The sequence below is a fragment of the Astatotilapia calliptera genome, chromosome 11, assembly GCF_964374335.1.
Source record: "Astatotilapia calliptera chromosome 11, fAstCal68.1, whole genome shotgun sequence".
Classification (NCBI taxonomy): domain Eukaryota; kingdom Metazoa; phylum Chordata; class Actinopteri; order Cichliformes; family Cichlidae; genus Astatotilapia; species Astatotilapia calliptera.
In genome coordinates this window covers 37,152,118-37,168,003 of record NC_137432.1, presented here as the reverse complement: position 1 = coordinate 37,168,003, position 15,886 = coordinate 37,152,118, and the positions used below count along the sequence as shown (strand labels likewise).

General features: G+C 43.4%; 2 protein-coding genes across 3 annotated transcripts; one reads left to right on the top strand and one right to left on the bottom strand.

Moving 5' to 3' along the window:
- The first annotated feature begins 306 nt into the window (after window positions 1-306).
- Window positions 307-4,930, top strand: LOC113032689 (sodium channel regulatory subunit beta-1). The gene is made up of 6 exons (XM_026185722.2): window positions 307-631; window positions 2,585-2,751; window positions 3,784-4,018; window positions 4,194-4,344; window positions 4,453-4,506; window positions 4,596-4,930. Exons 1-5 carry the CDS (start codon window positions 589-591, stop codon window positions 4,496-4,498), a joined length of 642 nt encoding a protein of 213 aa, XP_026041507.2. The 5' UTR covers window positions 307-588; the 3' UTR covers window positions 4,499-4,506; window positions 4,596-4,930.
- A 7,370-nt stretch (window positions 4,931-12,300) lies between these two features.
- Window positions 12,301-15,646, bottom strand: dnajc28 (DnaJ (Hsp40) homolog, subfamily C, member 28). Of its 2 annotated transcripts, none has more exons than XM_080308179.1 (2): window positions 15,448-15,646; window positions 12,301-14,144 (listed from the first exon to the last, which is right to left on the bottom strand). In XM_080308179.1, the coding sequence occupies exon 2, from the start codon at window positions 14,129-14,131 to the stop codon at window positions 12,980-12,982; it is 1,152 nt and encodes a 383-aa protein (XP_080164305.1). In that variant the 5' UTR covers window positions 14,132-14,144; window positions 15,448-15,646; the 3' UTR covers window positions 12,301-12,979. The 2 variants fall into 2 exon arrangements, with proteins under 2 accessions (XP_080164305.1, XP_026041518.2); XM_026185733.2 differs by having other exon boundaries at window positions 15,378-15,479.
- Window positions 15,647-15,886: the final 240 nt, after the last annotated feature.

Sequence of the window (15,886 nt, the reverse complement as noted above, 5' to 3'; positions counted from 1 at the left end):
TGTCAGCCCTGCAGCTCCTTTCAGGAAAGAACGAACATGAAACACAGAACAGTAAACTGTGTGTATCGTAGTACACACTGAGAAAGAATATACGTCTGTTTGGCCACAACAAATTTCACTGTATCTGAAGTTATATGTAAAGTTTTCCTCTTTTGCAGGCTTGTGATTTGTCAGTGTTTGAATCAGAGGACACTTGGCTGTAGTGTTGCTGTGGCGGTCACGTTGTGGTTGTGGTTCAGGTCTCATCTTCTCAGGTTTCGTGCTGGCTCTCAGCGTTCGTAATGCCCAACTCTCCTGGATTCACACGCTCTAAATTTAGCTGCCTTAAAGTCAGACAGGACAGCACGGGAGACTTAAAACTCCTGAAACACAGAGACTCAACTTTTTGATATAAATGAAGCATTTCCTGTGCTCTGAAGCTCTCTTTTTGCCTCAGTGAAATTAAAGATTGTTGAGCTGTTGGACCAATGGGAAAATCAAAGTCTGGATTCACGTGGAAAATGAAATTCATTGGGAATCAAGAGGCAGACATGTAATCTCAGACAACACCGATATTTCTCTGCAGGCTTGACCGAGGCTCCTGCAGAGATGAGACTCTACTTTTCTTTGTTAGTTGTCTTCAGTCTTTTTGGTAAGTCCAAAAAAATCCTTCCTGTTCTTCAACTTTAACTTTTAACTCTGAGAAACGATCAATGCTGGTGGCTGAAGTTTTGCTCTAATACATGGAAACCCTTTACTTTGACCGTAAAGCTCTCTTATTCTGGGAAGTTGAAAATGACTATAAACCCAATAAAACTAAAAAAGTTACCGAATTTAGTTTGTTGGACAAATATCATCAGATTCAGTGGTCTGACAGTCACGGCGGCCTTTTCGATACAATGTTGCATAACTGTCTTCATAACTGTCTGTGACTGGTTACATTTATTCTTTAGTTTCTTCTTTTTTTGTTTATTGTATTTTACAAATAAACAAATCCTGTTTTATTTCTTATTTTTTGCATTGCATTGTATTTCATTTCTACTGTGTCTTTATTTACAAAAGATGATATAAGAATATCTGCATCTATCTCTAGCCCGCTGTCCTTCTTTTCAGCCTTTGTCTCATTTTTCTCCAACTGCAGTCACTGTGTTTTTCTTGGTGTTGACATGTCGAGTTTAATTAGAAATAAAATACTCACTTATTGCTGTTTCCAGTAGCCGTCACACCTGCACACCTGTGTTTTCCGTCTGTGTGTTGTTGAAGTTGGGGCGGGGACGACAGAAACAGACTGGACGCTTCCTCAAAGAGACGCTGTTCCTGTTCGATCCATCATTTGCATCCGGAAGGACTGAAAGATGCCTCTGTTTTGTTTTTCTGTATACAAGCAATGATCTGTTCAATGACATTTGCACACATTTCCAGATTCGATGATAAGAAGAGAAGAAACACGGACAGATGTGTTTTTTAGAGTGACAACGTGCAGCATGAAAGTTTCCTGGAGCTGAATCAGTCTGATGACTCGTGTATGTGAGGGCTTTACTCACATACAGTTAATGTTACATGCAAAACATGTCTAACCTCCAGAGTTTTCAGCTTTTACGACTGTCTGTCTGATGATTACAGTGTTTGTTTTTGCCTAAATGAACACTGACTGGACACATCATTAGGTACATTTTGTTAGTACTTTTGGCTTCAGAACTGCAGTAACTCTTTATGGCACTGATTCAACAAGGTAATGAAAACATTCCTCAGAGATTTGGGGCCAAATTAAAATGACAGCATAACACATTTGCTGTAGGTTGGTTATTAGACCAGGAAACATTTTTCCAGTCTTCTGTTGTGCAGTTTTGGGGAGATTGTGTGAACTGTAGCTTCAGCTTCCTGTTCTTAGCTGACAGGATGAACACCCGGTGTGGACTTCTGCTGCTCTTCTGCAAACCTTGGTTCCAACAAGTGGTTATTTGAGTTTCTGTTGTTTGGAGTTGCTCTGGTCTATGACATCAACTAAGTATTCCAGCAGAGAATGGCTCCTCCTGCGGCTCCTGGATGTTTCCTGTTTCTCTGTAAATACGAGAGATTAATCCAGTTTTTTGGTCTTCATTCTGATGCTGAGATTGAACTTCAGCAGGTCGTCTCAAACATGTCTTCATACATGGTAAATGCATTTAGTTCCTGCCACATGATTGGACGATTAGATGTTTGTGTTAGCGAGCAGTTCAGTAGGTCTACCTAACAGAGTGCATGCAGGTGTTTTATTCATACGTGTGTGACTGTAATCTTCATGTGCAGGCGATTAAAACTATTTTGGTCTGTTATGACATGATTTATGTCGCTTTTTCTTCTTATTGCAGCCTGTGTGCTAAATTATGTGATATGTGTGTGTAACTGGAAAGACATGAGCTCTTTTATTTTGGGTATTTTTGCCTTTAGTTTTATTCTTTGTCTCTCTACTTCTTGTTTAAGTAAAGTTTTGCTTGCTTGACAATTGTGACTGCCGACAGATTCACAAAGTTCTGATTTATTTCTGCTCTTGTATTTTCTCTCTGTCTGCTTCTATTTTATATTTCTTCTCCTACTTCTTCTTCCCCTCGTCCTCTCTCTGCAGTGTCTCAGTGCCATGCCGGCTGTTCTGAGGTGGATTCTCTGACTGAGGCTGTGGCGGGAGAAGGATTCCTGCTGGGCTGCATCTCCTGTAAGAGACGAGAGGAGGTCCCTGCACGAGCCACCGTAGACTGGCATTTCAAGCCTCTGGGAGAGGAGGAGTTCAGGCATGTAAGTTCAGCAAAGTTCTCTAGTGACTCAGGTAGTGGAGCATCAAACAAAAACGTCACTGGATTTTTTTTCTTTTTATCGTTGATGTTTTTTCTTGTTTCTTGACACAAACATAAAAAAGAGCAACACTGTTCTGGACCACTTTCTACAGAATAACAGCATCACTCACATCCAGCACAGTGTGGATGGAGTTTGCACCGGAGAACCTGCACCACTCTGTGTGGGCAAATAACTCCACAGACACAAACACCACGGCATAAATTACACAGTAAACTGCTGCCACCATGGATACGTGTTGGAAAATGGATGGAGGAATAGATGGATGAGGGATGGATGGATGGGTGGATATATGAGGGATGGAGGGAGGGAAGATGAACTGTTTTATTTGTCAGTGTCTACCTTTGTTCATCTTAGATCAGCGGTCCCCAACTTTTTTTGCACCACGGACCGGCCTTTAAGGTGTCGCAGATGAACACCACAAAATAAAACGATTAGCGGTGCCAAAACAAGAAGATTTATTCATAACACACAGGAAAAGACCCAGAGAAACCGAGTTAATGATAAAAACGATAAAAAACCATGAAAAACATAAATTTCACACCTGAGCCTTGACTCTCACGGCCCGGTACTAAACGACTCACGGCCCGGTACCAGTCCATTGGCTGGGGGTCGGGAACCGCTGCCTTAGATGACTGATCACTGATTGGTGGAGCGTGTGAGGGTCCATACATGTAAGCTCACATGTATCCCTTCAAACTTTTTTATTATGACGTGTACCCCTGACACATCTCTGATGAGTTTTTGGTCTCAGTCATTTGTTTAAAGTCCTACTGAATACATGGTGATATTTATTTGGTACAATATGTTTCCTGTTAGAGCTCAAAAGGACAATAAAGCAGGGGATGTTATAGAGCAGGCCTACCTTGTCACCGATCAGCTTATGTGTGTCCATTTCTTTATGTTCTATTCAGATATAAGTGAGGGAACAAGTATAACTAAATTCCCAGTTTTTTAATTCTTTCCCTATCTCAGATTTTCCACTATGACCATCCTATAGCTGACATCCTCCATGAAGACTTCAGCCACCGCCTGGTATGGCGCGGGACGCTAAATGATGACATTCAGATGGGAACCGTGTATGTTAATAACGTCACCTTCAATGACACTGGGACGTATCGCTGCACCTTCCACCGTACCCTCTTCCTGCCGCTGTCTCCTGAGCTTGTCACTGTGGAGAAGGAGGTGGAGCTTAGTGTGGTGACTGTAGGTAAGGAGGATGGATTTAAATCCTTCAGTTATACAAAATATTGTTGTTCCAAGCAGTGTTACAAAAGATCTTCTTCTCTATGCATGCTGGGCGGATAGAAGAGAAGCTAATATGGGAGAAATATGCCCCTGTTAGTCTTCTCTCTGAAGCTTCATTGTCAGTTCCTGTTTCCCAGCCAATCGAGAGCTGGCTGATGTGATCTCGGAGATAATGATGTACGTGCTGGTCACGTTCCTGCAGCTGTGGCTCATTGCGGTTCTGATCTACTGTTACAAGAAAATCTGGGATGAGCACGAAGCACGTCAAGCTAAAAAGGCTCAGGCTGGGTAAGTCATGTCTGTTGTCCAGGTGATCTGTTCACAGGAAACAGGTCATTTTGGTTGTGTTGGTTTTATATCTAAAAAGATTGTTTTGTCTCCTTTGTGCACTTGTAGACAGGGAGAATCTAAAGATAACTGTGACGGGGTGCAGCTAGACTAACATCAGCGGTGAGTTGCTGTATAAATTCTCTGTACACGGAAGAATGTCTTTCACTTTGATTTTTGTGATTGTATGTTTCATTTTTTATATCCATCAGATTGGATTGGAGCTCAGGCAGAAGATCAGAGCATTTTTTTCTTTGAGATGGACCTGCTCATTTACACCTTCGTGTGGCTTTGCATGATTACAATTCAAAATAATCCTTATTTATCTCATGCTGGACCTCGAGGAAGCCTCTCAGATTGTCCTCTATGTTAAACAAGCTGTTTATTTCCCTTTTAAGGCATTTTTCTTCTGATTGGCTGCCCCTCATACGCAACAGATTTGAAAATGTGGGTGGAGCCTTTGTACCTGAGATGACCTTATTAGGGATATCCCCTCTCTCTTGTGTCATACAAACCCAAGAGTAGTTAAAGCTGAGTGTGGGCAGTCTGATGCCTGTGCTGTAATTTGTAATGCAAACATCTTCCACTGTAACATCGCATAAATGACAGGGGGGGAAAGGAAAACCTCCACTTTGATTTAAGGCTTAAAGGCCTTAAAGGTGTGAGTAACACCTTTAAATTACTAATGTTTATTATCTCATAAGTCATATTTACAAAGCATCTATTAATCCCTCATCCTGCATTACTTTAAAAACACTAAGCCTTCAATGAAGAGTTTGCGGTCAGCAATCTCCGAACAATGAAAGTGTTCGATTAAATTACTGCTTATTTGCCACAGGTGAGCTGTACTCAAGTTACCTACTATACTTATTAGAGACTTACAAGTTAGCAGTGACTCGAGAATATTCCTTCTCCATCAATAATTCCAGATAAATGTGGTCTGTTCTCCCTGTGTGCATTCGTACACCCCGGCCTAGCAGGAGCTGGAGCAATACACAAGAAAAGCCAAAAAAAAAGAAAAAGCCCACACTCCCTGCTCCAGTAGGACAACACGGCCTCGGTTTTACAATGACTAGCGGTTTTATTAAACTCAAAAGGTAGCGAGCGTCAGGGTGGGCATTAAACAGAACTGACTTAATGAGAAAACCCAAAAGAAAATACAGGCCTCCCACCGGTCTCCCTAACAGGAGAAACATTTCTCAAAGAAAACGGCTTCCCGCCCCTACAGCTACCAGGTCAACAATAGAGATCTTTTTACACTATCTACAATATCTGCAGCCTAGCTCTTCTTATCTAAGAAAACTCAATCACACCACACACGGGGCTAAACACACAGCTTGTTGGAAACAGGAAGTAGGCGGAGCCGCCAGTCCGGACAGGTCCAAATTTATAGCCGGCCTCATTCAGTCTTCTACCAATGGTCAGGCTCCACCTGCAAACTTACACAAGCACAGAACAAACAACGCCACCCTCAGGTGCGGTGAGCAGCAACAACACAAAATCATGACCTGGATCATAACACTCCCCCATCTAACATTTCTCCCACTCAAGAAATGCTTGACCCATTTGACGTGGATAAAATGATGGACAGAATCTGACAACCTCAGTTTTCAATCCTGGCCAAAAATAATAGCAGGAAACTCTATCATAAGATCTCCTAATTCCTAAATGATCGTGGTCAAGGCCTAACAAGCAATACAGCATCATCAGTATAACACGGGTTGAATTCCAAGTGCTCGCCGCCTTGCAGCACAGAGGCAGGCAGACAAGGTAGAATCAGACTGCTGAGCTCTACTGAATTAATCTTTGTCTACTGCTAGACACAAGTTGTTTGGTATCCCAGTAAACGCCACAGATTCATTCTTATTCCCAGGCAAAGGCTTGACAAGAGTTTTAGGCTTTTAAAGAATGTATGGGAAATGTCCACTGCATCACCAAGGTCTGTGCATGAGCAACCACACATGCTAAACTGCAGAGACACCGCCCCAGATGGTGCATGACCGAAAACATCTGCAGCAGGGTTTTCAGCAGCTTCAGGGGTGGCAGGGAACATCTTTCCCCCAGCGAATTCATTTCCAAGAATAAGATCAACACCCGCGACTGGTAGCTGATCTTTCACCCCCACCTGCTCTGTGCCTGATACTAAGGGGGAAAGTAGGGTTACTGTGTGAAGCGGCATGTGCATCGTAATTCCCCCACCAACAAATCTGCACCATAGTATGACTGGTTGGAAAAAGGCATAATAACACAACGTGCCACAGATACAAGTATCCCTTAAAATTGTGAGGGAACCTTGTCCCCCTCCCTCCCAGTCAGTGAAAGAAATCCTTTAGAGATAAAAGGCTTGAAAACCTCATCCAACTCTACTGCTGGCTTAATGCGGGGACTGTGGTGATCGACGGTGGACGGACACTCTCGGCTCTATAGATGAAGCAATTTTATTCGACAACAGCTCCTTTTCTTTTAGCACTGGGCACACAGCTGTGAGAGTTCGTAACAGTAGAAACATTTAGTTCAATTCTGGTTTAATTCAGAATAAAGCTGATCGGCTGATGTGATGCTCCGTGACTGAGCTCAAAGCGTCCCTCACTCTGTTTTTAAAGCATCAAGATGGACGAAGTCAAGATTAAAATAAAACTGCATTCACACTGGAAGCCTTTCACTCATCACTTTGAAGATGATGGCTGTACACATATCCCAGGTTGCCTAGGTAACCCTCTAATATATCTACTGTCAGGTCACATGTCAAGTAGTGTCTGGTGCTCTCATTGGTCACTCGCCCTCCTTAAAGCGTGTCTTTGTTCTGTAGTCCTCCCCTTGCTCAGATGGCCCCGCCCCTCCCTGAGCCTGGTTCTGCTGGAGGTTTCTTCCTGTTAAAAGAGTTTTTTCTTCCCACTGTCACCAAAGTGCTGCTCATAGGGGGTCATTTGATTGTTGGGCTTTTCCCTGGATTATTGGTCTTTATCGTACAGTATAAAGTGCCTTGGGGCGACTGTTGTTGTGATTTGGCGCTGTATAAATAAATTTAACTGAAAACAAGTCTCATTCTACTTTCACACACACTCTGATGAATGATTTGGGATAAACTCAAGGTTCAGTGTCTTGCCTAAGGATGAGTGAAGGCTAGAGGAGCTGACGATCAGCTAGCCGAATGTATTTGATGTTTTCTGGTCACCACGTCGCTGCCAGTGTGGTGTAGGCCCGAGTCTTGTGTCACATGCTAAGCTGGCACAAGCTAAGGTGAATCAGTCTTGTAACTGATTCAGTCATAATTTCACAGTCTTGGAGGAGTAAACAGGAAGCATTGGAAAGGAGACTGTTGGTTATTGGCCCATTAGTTGTTTTAAAGTGCAGGTTCTCAAAGTGAGGCCCGCTGACTCAGAGCTGAACATCCTGTAACGGCTCACAGTAGGGAGTAGGAGAGAACACACTTTACCTCCATTCATCTGCAATTCAAGTCAGAATGTATGAAACATTAGAACAAAATGAGACGAGAGCATTTTTTCCTTATTTCAACCATTTATGGGTATAGTTTTGTACATAATATTAATTTTTCTATTATCACTAATTATTGTTAATTTTCCCACCAAGAGCCTTGTGGGGAACTTTATTTCAGCCTATTCACAGTTCTGATGATTGGAAGCAAATAATTGAATTTTAAGAGGATATTTACAAAATTACACTGCAGAACAGCATTCTGGGTAATGCTAGCTAGTCAGCTAACACTGTGCAGCGTGAAGAACAGTGAGGAGGTGGAGGCTGGAGGGAAGAGAGCAGAGACCAGCAAAAGCAAAACGACGACGATGTTAACTCTGGTTTAAAAGCACACACAGTGACGTCTAATTAGACAAAGGTTGTACAATCATATTTTTGTTAATATTTGTCCACTGTTTTTGCTACACTGTTTCTAAACACACACACACATGTGTGTATTTATATCCTTGTATCGTCTCATTGATAATGCTTTCCCTAGCTGCTTACCCTAACCATCAAAAATGAATGCCTAACCCTGACCCTAAACCTGACCATAACCTAATTGTAATCCTGACACTAAAACCACACTTTGAGTCTAAAAATGCCTTCAAACTCGAGGGGACTGGCGTTTTGGTCCCCGCGATGGCTGTTTGTCCCCACAGTATAGTAAACTATCCATCTTTGGTCCCCATGAAGACGTTAAACCCTGTCCACACACACACACAGTGGTGAGAGGACATTTGGAGGTGACTGTGCTGTAACTCAATCTAGTCTGAGCTGTGCTGCAGACGATCCAAACTGCCTCTGGTCTGAAAGCAGCTTTGTTCTTCCTGCTCGCAGCCCGGCGCCGTCCCTGCAGCGACACACGCTCCCTCTGCAACACAACCCGGCCGAGCACATACACATCTGACAAGCTGCTGTCTGGATGCTCAGAGGAGCATGGATGGCGATCGTATGAGCAGCACTGAAATGTTCATATCTGACATGCAGTCAGACTCATGATACATAATGAAAGCAGTGACATTGTACTGGGTAACGCTGCCTAAACAAGGCCTGATGTAAAGATAATAATCTTCCTGCAAAGCTGCTGCTTGGACCAGCACAGGGGAGTGAAATTAGGACACCCCTGCTGCCTTTGACCTTGCCCTGTGACCTCCTGGTTTCATTAAACGTGTTGACATGTTGAGCATGTTTATGGGTGAGGACTGAGCATTAATACTCAGGGTTCAGCGACTAGCTGCTTCTTTCCTCGCTGGAGACGCACGGGTTGATGTGAGTCCTTCTCAGGTAAGTTTTTCTCTCTAATGCATGAAGATTCAGTCAGGATGTGTGTGCACAATGAAATCTCTAAACATCAGTAACGATAAGACAAACTCGATCATCATCCCCGAGAATGTGAGAACCCTGATATTGATTTGAAAAATGTGAGCTGCCTCTCAGATTACACCTGATTACACCTCCCACTTGCCTCCCTTGTAGTTTATTTTAAATCTCAGGTGAACGGGCTGAAAACTGGAACTAGACCTCTCAGGTTAAGATGATCAGTTTTTTTTTATCACAAATTTTCTTCTGATGATTAAATATGTAAATGAGCCATTAAGTATTTAAATCTTTTCACAACACATTTCTTCATACTGCATAAAGTCACATTGAAATGAGTGTTTTCATTGGGCTGCTGCACAAGGGAACAAGAACTAAGCTGAGGGGCTGAAAGATTGGAGAGTCGTGCAGAAAACATTGGGACAAGTTTTACTTTCATGGAAGAGCTGAAGTTTGTTTTTAGGTGAACAGCTGTTTGTAAATGTGATGACAGAAATATTTAATCACTTTATTTAAGTAATAGTCATAATCGTAGTTGAAGAATAGAACAAAAGTTATGAAAGTACTCATGGAGGATCCTAAACATGATATTAGTGATTACTGTATATATCAGTTCAGTCACTTATATAATACCTGACACCGTTTCCCCTAATAATACATCATCATATAATAATAGATTTATGTTTTAAAATCTGCCAAATAATAAGCAAGTAAAGCTGAATGGCTCCTCGTATGCGAGGCCCCACTGGGACGACAACCCACAGAGACGTTCTGCAGAGGCTGTGTCTCTGCGGTGTCCCTCTGGAAGAGCTGGAGAAGGTGGCGGGGAGCGGAAGGCCTGAGCGTCTCTGCATGACCCCGACCAGAGAAGCAACAGAAAATAGATGGATGGAGTGCAAGTAATATACAGTCTCTGCAAAACATGGAAATACTTATATAAAGTAAAAGTATATTAAAATGTACTTTTACTTGAATAAATCTACTGTTCAAAATCTGAAAAATCAAGTGAAAATTTTACAAAATTAAAAGCTTTTTAGAAATATATTGATTGGTTGTAAAGACTTGAAAACTGAAAAATCTGCACAGCGTGCGGAGCACTGCAGCCCTCGCTGTGGGAATCACGACTCCTCTGAACGACTCACTCAGAATTTTTAAACATGAGTTTTTAAAATCACTCCACAAATGAAAAATTATTATTCATTTGTCGTGTACCAGAGGCATATATCGCATTTCTAAATAACTGCATTTCTCTATAAATTTATCTTTTTTCCTAGTTGCAGTTTGCTGAGTGCCCAGCAGAGGTCAGCCATGTCCCACATCAACAGTACCGAGCTGCAGTCTCTCCTTCTCTCCGTCCTGCAGCACTGCCTCAACAGCACGAGCTTTCTGTCTCCTGCAGGGCCTGCTGAGAACTTCACTACCCAGCAGGCTGTGCAGCACGTGGCTGCAGGCAGGGCCCACACTGAGTCTCAGGGAATCATGTACATCCTGCTGCTGGTGGGCATGTTCAGCTTCTTCACGTTCGGTATCATGCTCAGCTACATCCGCTCAAAGAAGCTGGAGAGCTCTCACGACCCGTACCACCAGTACATCGCCCACGACTGGAACGCGGCCACGGCGCCGTCCAGGGCCGTCGCTCAGGCTCTGCGCAGGGTGGCCACGGGTGATGGAGCGGGCAGCAAGGAGCCCGTCATCATCTGCAATCCTGCGACGCAGGAGCAGCTGACGGACTAAACGAAGACAATCAATGACTCAAATAATTTAAATTGCAACACTCTCCACATTTAATTTAATCACATTAACCAAAAGTTACAGTGTCGGGTTTGCATTTCAGTGATTTCACAGAAATAACTCCAACAGTTACTCACACTTTGCACTCTGATTCTGATTTCTTTTAAACTTTTATCTGACAGGAAACACCTGCAGCTCTGAGCTGGGCTCTGATTGGCTGAGCACTAAACAAACAAATGAAAGTCTGGATCAATCTATCAGCTCTGTAGTTTAATGCAACAAACAAGGACATGGTGGCGGTGTAGGGCTGCCACGATTAGTCGACTAGTCACGATTAGTCGACTATCAAAATCGTCGACGACTGATTTAATAGTCGACGCGTCGTTTGAAGCTTTGTAAGATCCCAAAAGACGCAGGAATAAGTGGCAGGATTTAAGAGTGTAATAACGGACTGAAACAGAAGATGGCAGCACTGCATGTACAAGGATGCCAGCTGCCGTTAAACCCCGACGAAGAAGAAGAAGCTGTGTCCCAGAATTCATAGCGCGGCCCAGCTCAGTTGTCAACAATGGCGGCAGCTAGTTAGTTTTAATATTACTCTTATTATTCTTTCTGGGTCACAAAATAAACGTTTAACATATTTTCAGGTAAGAATGTAGCTGTGTAAACCTCAAATATCGGCTCAGTTTATCAGGACACCACATATTTTCAAAAGCGCTCCGACGTTTTCTGAGACGTCTGTTACCCACTAGCTCGATAGCTAGCCGGGGGCAAGGTCACTAGAGCCGTGAGAACACCGGACTCCCGGCAGATCGTTTTCAAACCCACCGCCGTCTTTCGCTACTCAGGTTAAACATGATATATAAGTCACTTAGATAACTTAAAATGTTATTGTTTGGCTTTTTTTAGTATTTTATTTGTTCCTGAGTAAATCTGTTTGTCTGAGATTAAAGTTATAGTTTTTACACAGCTGAATAAACGTCAAGCAGATTATCAGAAGTGTGAGATGCTCGAGAGTTTACTCCGGTGTCCTGTTAGATTTTAGATAGCAAGGAGTTTATTAAACTTCACCGAAACAATCTGCAAATGTCATTAAAATTTAATAAACTATCATCTTGTCTTTATTTTTAGTTAGCACAGACCTTAAACACTTAAAGCTGTAAGCTAATGATAGTTATATAAGAGCAGATGCTGCTGGTGCAATAAGCTGTACGTTTTACGTCCAATGGATGATGATGTGATTAGTCGACTAATCGCAAAAATAATCGGTGACTAGTCGACTATCAAAATAATCGTTTGTGGCAGCCCTATTGTGGTACACAATCCAACCACTTACACTTTGTTACGGATACCCCGACTTCTGGACATCTACAGAAACCAAGGACCACAATCCACAGTGATGAGCCTTTATTAAAGTTTGAAACCACAAGTTTCCCTACATCACCTTACATACCACCTATCTTTTAGCTATTAGCTATACCAGGTGTCCACCACCTTTGGACTGGAAGATGCTTTCACCTCCTTACCATGAGGAGGGAAAAGCATCAAGTCGAGAGCGGACCGTTTAATCTTTTTGTTACTGAGCTGGAGGAAGCTGGGCACTTAACTCATTCACTGCCATTGACGTCTACAGCCGTCAATGGCAGTGAATGAGTTAAAGTACTCATGGTGAACTTTTTAATTCAGAAACAGTTTAAAATCCTTCAAACCAAAGTATCTGATTGGTCAGTGAATGAGGGTTTTTATGTTCTGTTTTTCCCAGTATAACCAGTATAACCACGACCTGATGTGACGTTCTACCTGAAGATGCTTTGTACTTCAGGCCTCTGAACAGAAATCTATGGGAAACCATCCAACAGCAAAGCTGATGTTAGAAACATAACTTCCAGGGAAAATTAAAGATTTTAAATGCTTTTTTGGGGCAGAGTCAGCTGATTTGACACATGCAGTGTTTATGTCCTGGTGACCACTGAAATTACTGTAAGAATTGAATAACTCAGATGTAGCTTCAGTGCCTTCGGGCAGACCTTTGGTGCTGGTTAAATTAAAAAACATAATTGTTGTTGTTTTTTTATCGGAGCAAATTCTGCATCCACGACACGAGTCCGTGTTTTCTGTTCTTCGTCATCGCTGCGGCGTTGGCTCGTTTCTTCTCCTCCTTCCTCCTCTCGCGCTCCCTCTCTCTCTCCGTTTGCTGCTGCAGTCGGCGTTGGTGAGCTCCTTTCACGGCACACTCAATCTCTCGGGACAAACTGAAGTGAACCATCTGCATGCTGAGCATCGGCACGATCAGGTTATAATTGTCTACCAGCTTGTTCAGTTTGACTAGCTCCTCCTCCACTGACGCACACAGCTCCTCCCACTCCCGGCTTTCTCTGGGAGTCACGGGGTCACTGAGCCGGGCCTGCCCGTCCAGCAGCCTGTTTCGGATCTGAGCGGTGGCCTCTCTGATGTCGCGCTGCGTGACAACCCAAGGGGGCTGGTAACCGTTGTCTACGAGGATGCGGTTCAGGTTGTGGGTCATGGGGTCGGCGTAGGGATTGTGCTCAAACTTGTTGAGGGGTTTTCCGGCGCCGCTCAGGTTCCTGAAGTCTCCGCGGGCCATCGACTCCTGAATCAGATCCTCCACGAGCCGCTCCACTGCCTGGGTGATCTTGATTTTGCGGCTACGCTGGCGCATGTCTCGTTCCACCAGCGCCCCCTCGCCCGCCGCCGCCCTCTCGTGCTCCTGCTGTCGGTAGTTTAAAACCTGCTCGGATGCCCGGTCGACACGAATCTGACGGTACTGACGCTCACGCTGGCTGGGCGTGCCTGTGCCCACGCCCTCGTAGCTGAGGTAGTGTCTGTGCTGGAGTGCTGCACCTCTGGACTTATCCTCATCTTCAGCTTCAGCTTCCTTCTCTCCGCTCAGCTGCTTGACTTTGCTCTCATGCGCCAGCACGGCACGGTACGCCTCCTCGACCCGAGCAAACAGCACCGCGTCTGCAGTTGGCACCCCTGAGTCAGGGTGGTAGAGCTTGGCGAGACGCAGGTAGGCCTCTTTCACCTGCACAGGACTGCTGCTGCCCTCGTCAGGCAGCTGCAGAAGCCGGTAGCTCTCCCGCAGGCTGCGGCTGATTCGAGGACCAGAGCTCAGCGATCGGACCGACTGAGACCAGATGAGCAGAAGGCGTCCATGATAGCAGTCGCCGCAGGAAACCAGGAGGCGGAGAGTGAAACTCATCTCCAGCACACTCCTGCTGACACAGAAGGTTCAGTTACACGTTGAGCATGTTGTGGCTGTGTACTGTCACCAGGGTTCAGAGTGAAGAATAATGAGGGCTACTGCTGTTAAGAATAATAAGTCATAATAATTTAGATTTGTAAAGCACCTTTCAAGAAACTCAGAGACACTTTACAAAAGAACTCTAGAAGCTGAAAGTGTTGTTGAAAAAGTGAGTTTTAAATAATTACCTAAAAATGCCAATCGATTCAAATCAGTAAGAACTATTTAATTAATAATGATATAATTCAATTAGTTCAATTCAATTAAAAAACTCATTTATTTCTGCATATATTTGGATTTGGGTTACATGGCTGACGCTATGTTTCAGTGATTTGGTGCTTGTTCACCTGGATCACCACCTTGTCTGGAGCAGATCTACAGGTTATGGTGATGCACATGAGAAACAAATGAACCACCTTTGTAACGCTGACGTTACCTGGATGAGCCACAATCCTGCTTCATATTTCAGACTTCTGGTGAGGCAATGAGTTACTCAGTTATAGATGCGTTTTTACCCAAACACAAGCCTGCCACAAACGACGAGAGTCTACATGGAGTTTGTTTCAAAGCCGCACTTCACTAATGTTTGTGAACAAGATCTTTACTGTGTCTGAAAACAGCTGTAACAGGAAATAACATCACAGCTTCACCTGAAAGAATGGCTTGATGCTGCGTTTATTGCATTGGGTGTATGAGTTTATTTTATTAAGATTGTCTATTTAAATCTGGCAGAGAAATAATATAAAGGCCACATATGCAGAAATGATACAGTGAAACTGACGGATGTTGGATGATACCACCCTAAACGAGGCCATTCATATAACTCTAACATACTTTATACAATATACATGCATAAATACAAAGAGTGCTGTAAAACTTCCTAACTCTGCATATATTCATAATTAAACAAAGACAGCATGCACTGGTCTTAGCACTTCCACTGCAGCCTCTGAATCCTTATAACAGTGTTGGAGGTGTTAACCAGAACGGGAGGTCCTCACAAGTGAGCACAAAATGCAAATTAGCCGTTATTTAATAGTTTAGAGCAGCTCGAAGTCTTCTGTCAGCCAACAGCTGAGATCAGTGTGCGGAGGAGGAGAGGCTACCAGCCAGAATGACTGCTAGCTGCTATTTTACAACTAACATCGAGTTAATGGAGACTGATTTAAAACATTTAGACCCCAAAACTGAACGAAAACCAGACCTGTTTATTCACCAGAACACGTTATAACACTGCATGACCCACGGCCTCGCACAGAGAGAAGACAGGTTACCTGTTTGTTGTTAGCAGTGGATCTTCTTCTTCTTCTGCTTCCTCAAAGGTTGCGATATCTCTGGATTCACCTGCGATAGCGCCCTCTGTCGACCCAGAGACGACCAGCAGCGCCTTCGTGTTATTGTACAGTAAGTGGCTGCAGTTCAGCCAGCGGCCAGCAGGGGGACACTTCTCTATGAAAGGCTGTGGAACTAAACGACCTGCTCTGCTTTAAGAAAAAAAAAAAACACTTACACACTATAATGTGTCAGAATTAAAATGCATTTATTTTTAATTACAGTGAAGCATTCTATCAAAAACATGATGAAATTTATCAAACGAATAAAGTTAACCCAATAAACTGAGTTCATTGGGTTTGGATGGTCCCCTTATGTTTCCTGTTCTTAGTTGTTAAACATTATGTGCTACATTTCTGCTTCTCGTTGCTGCTCCAGCAA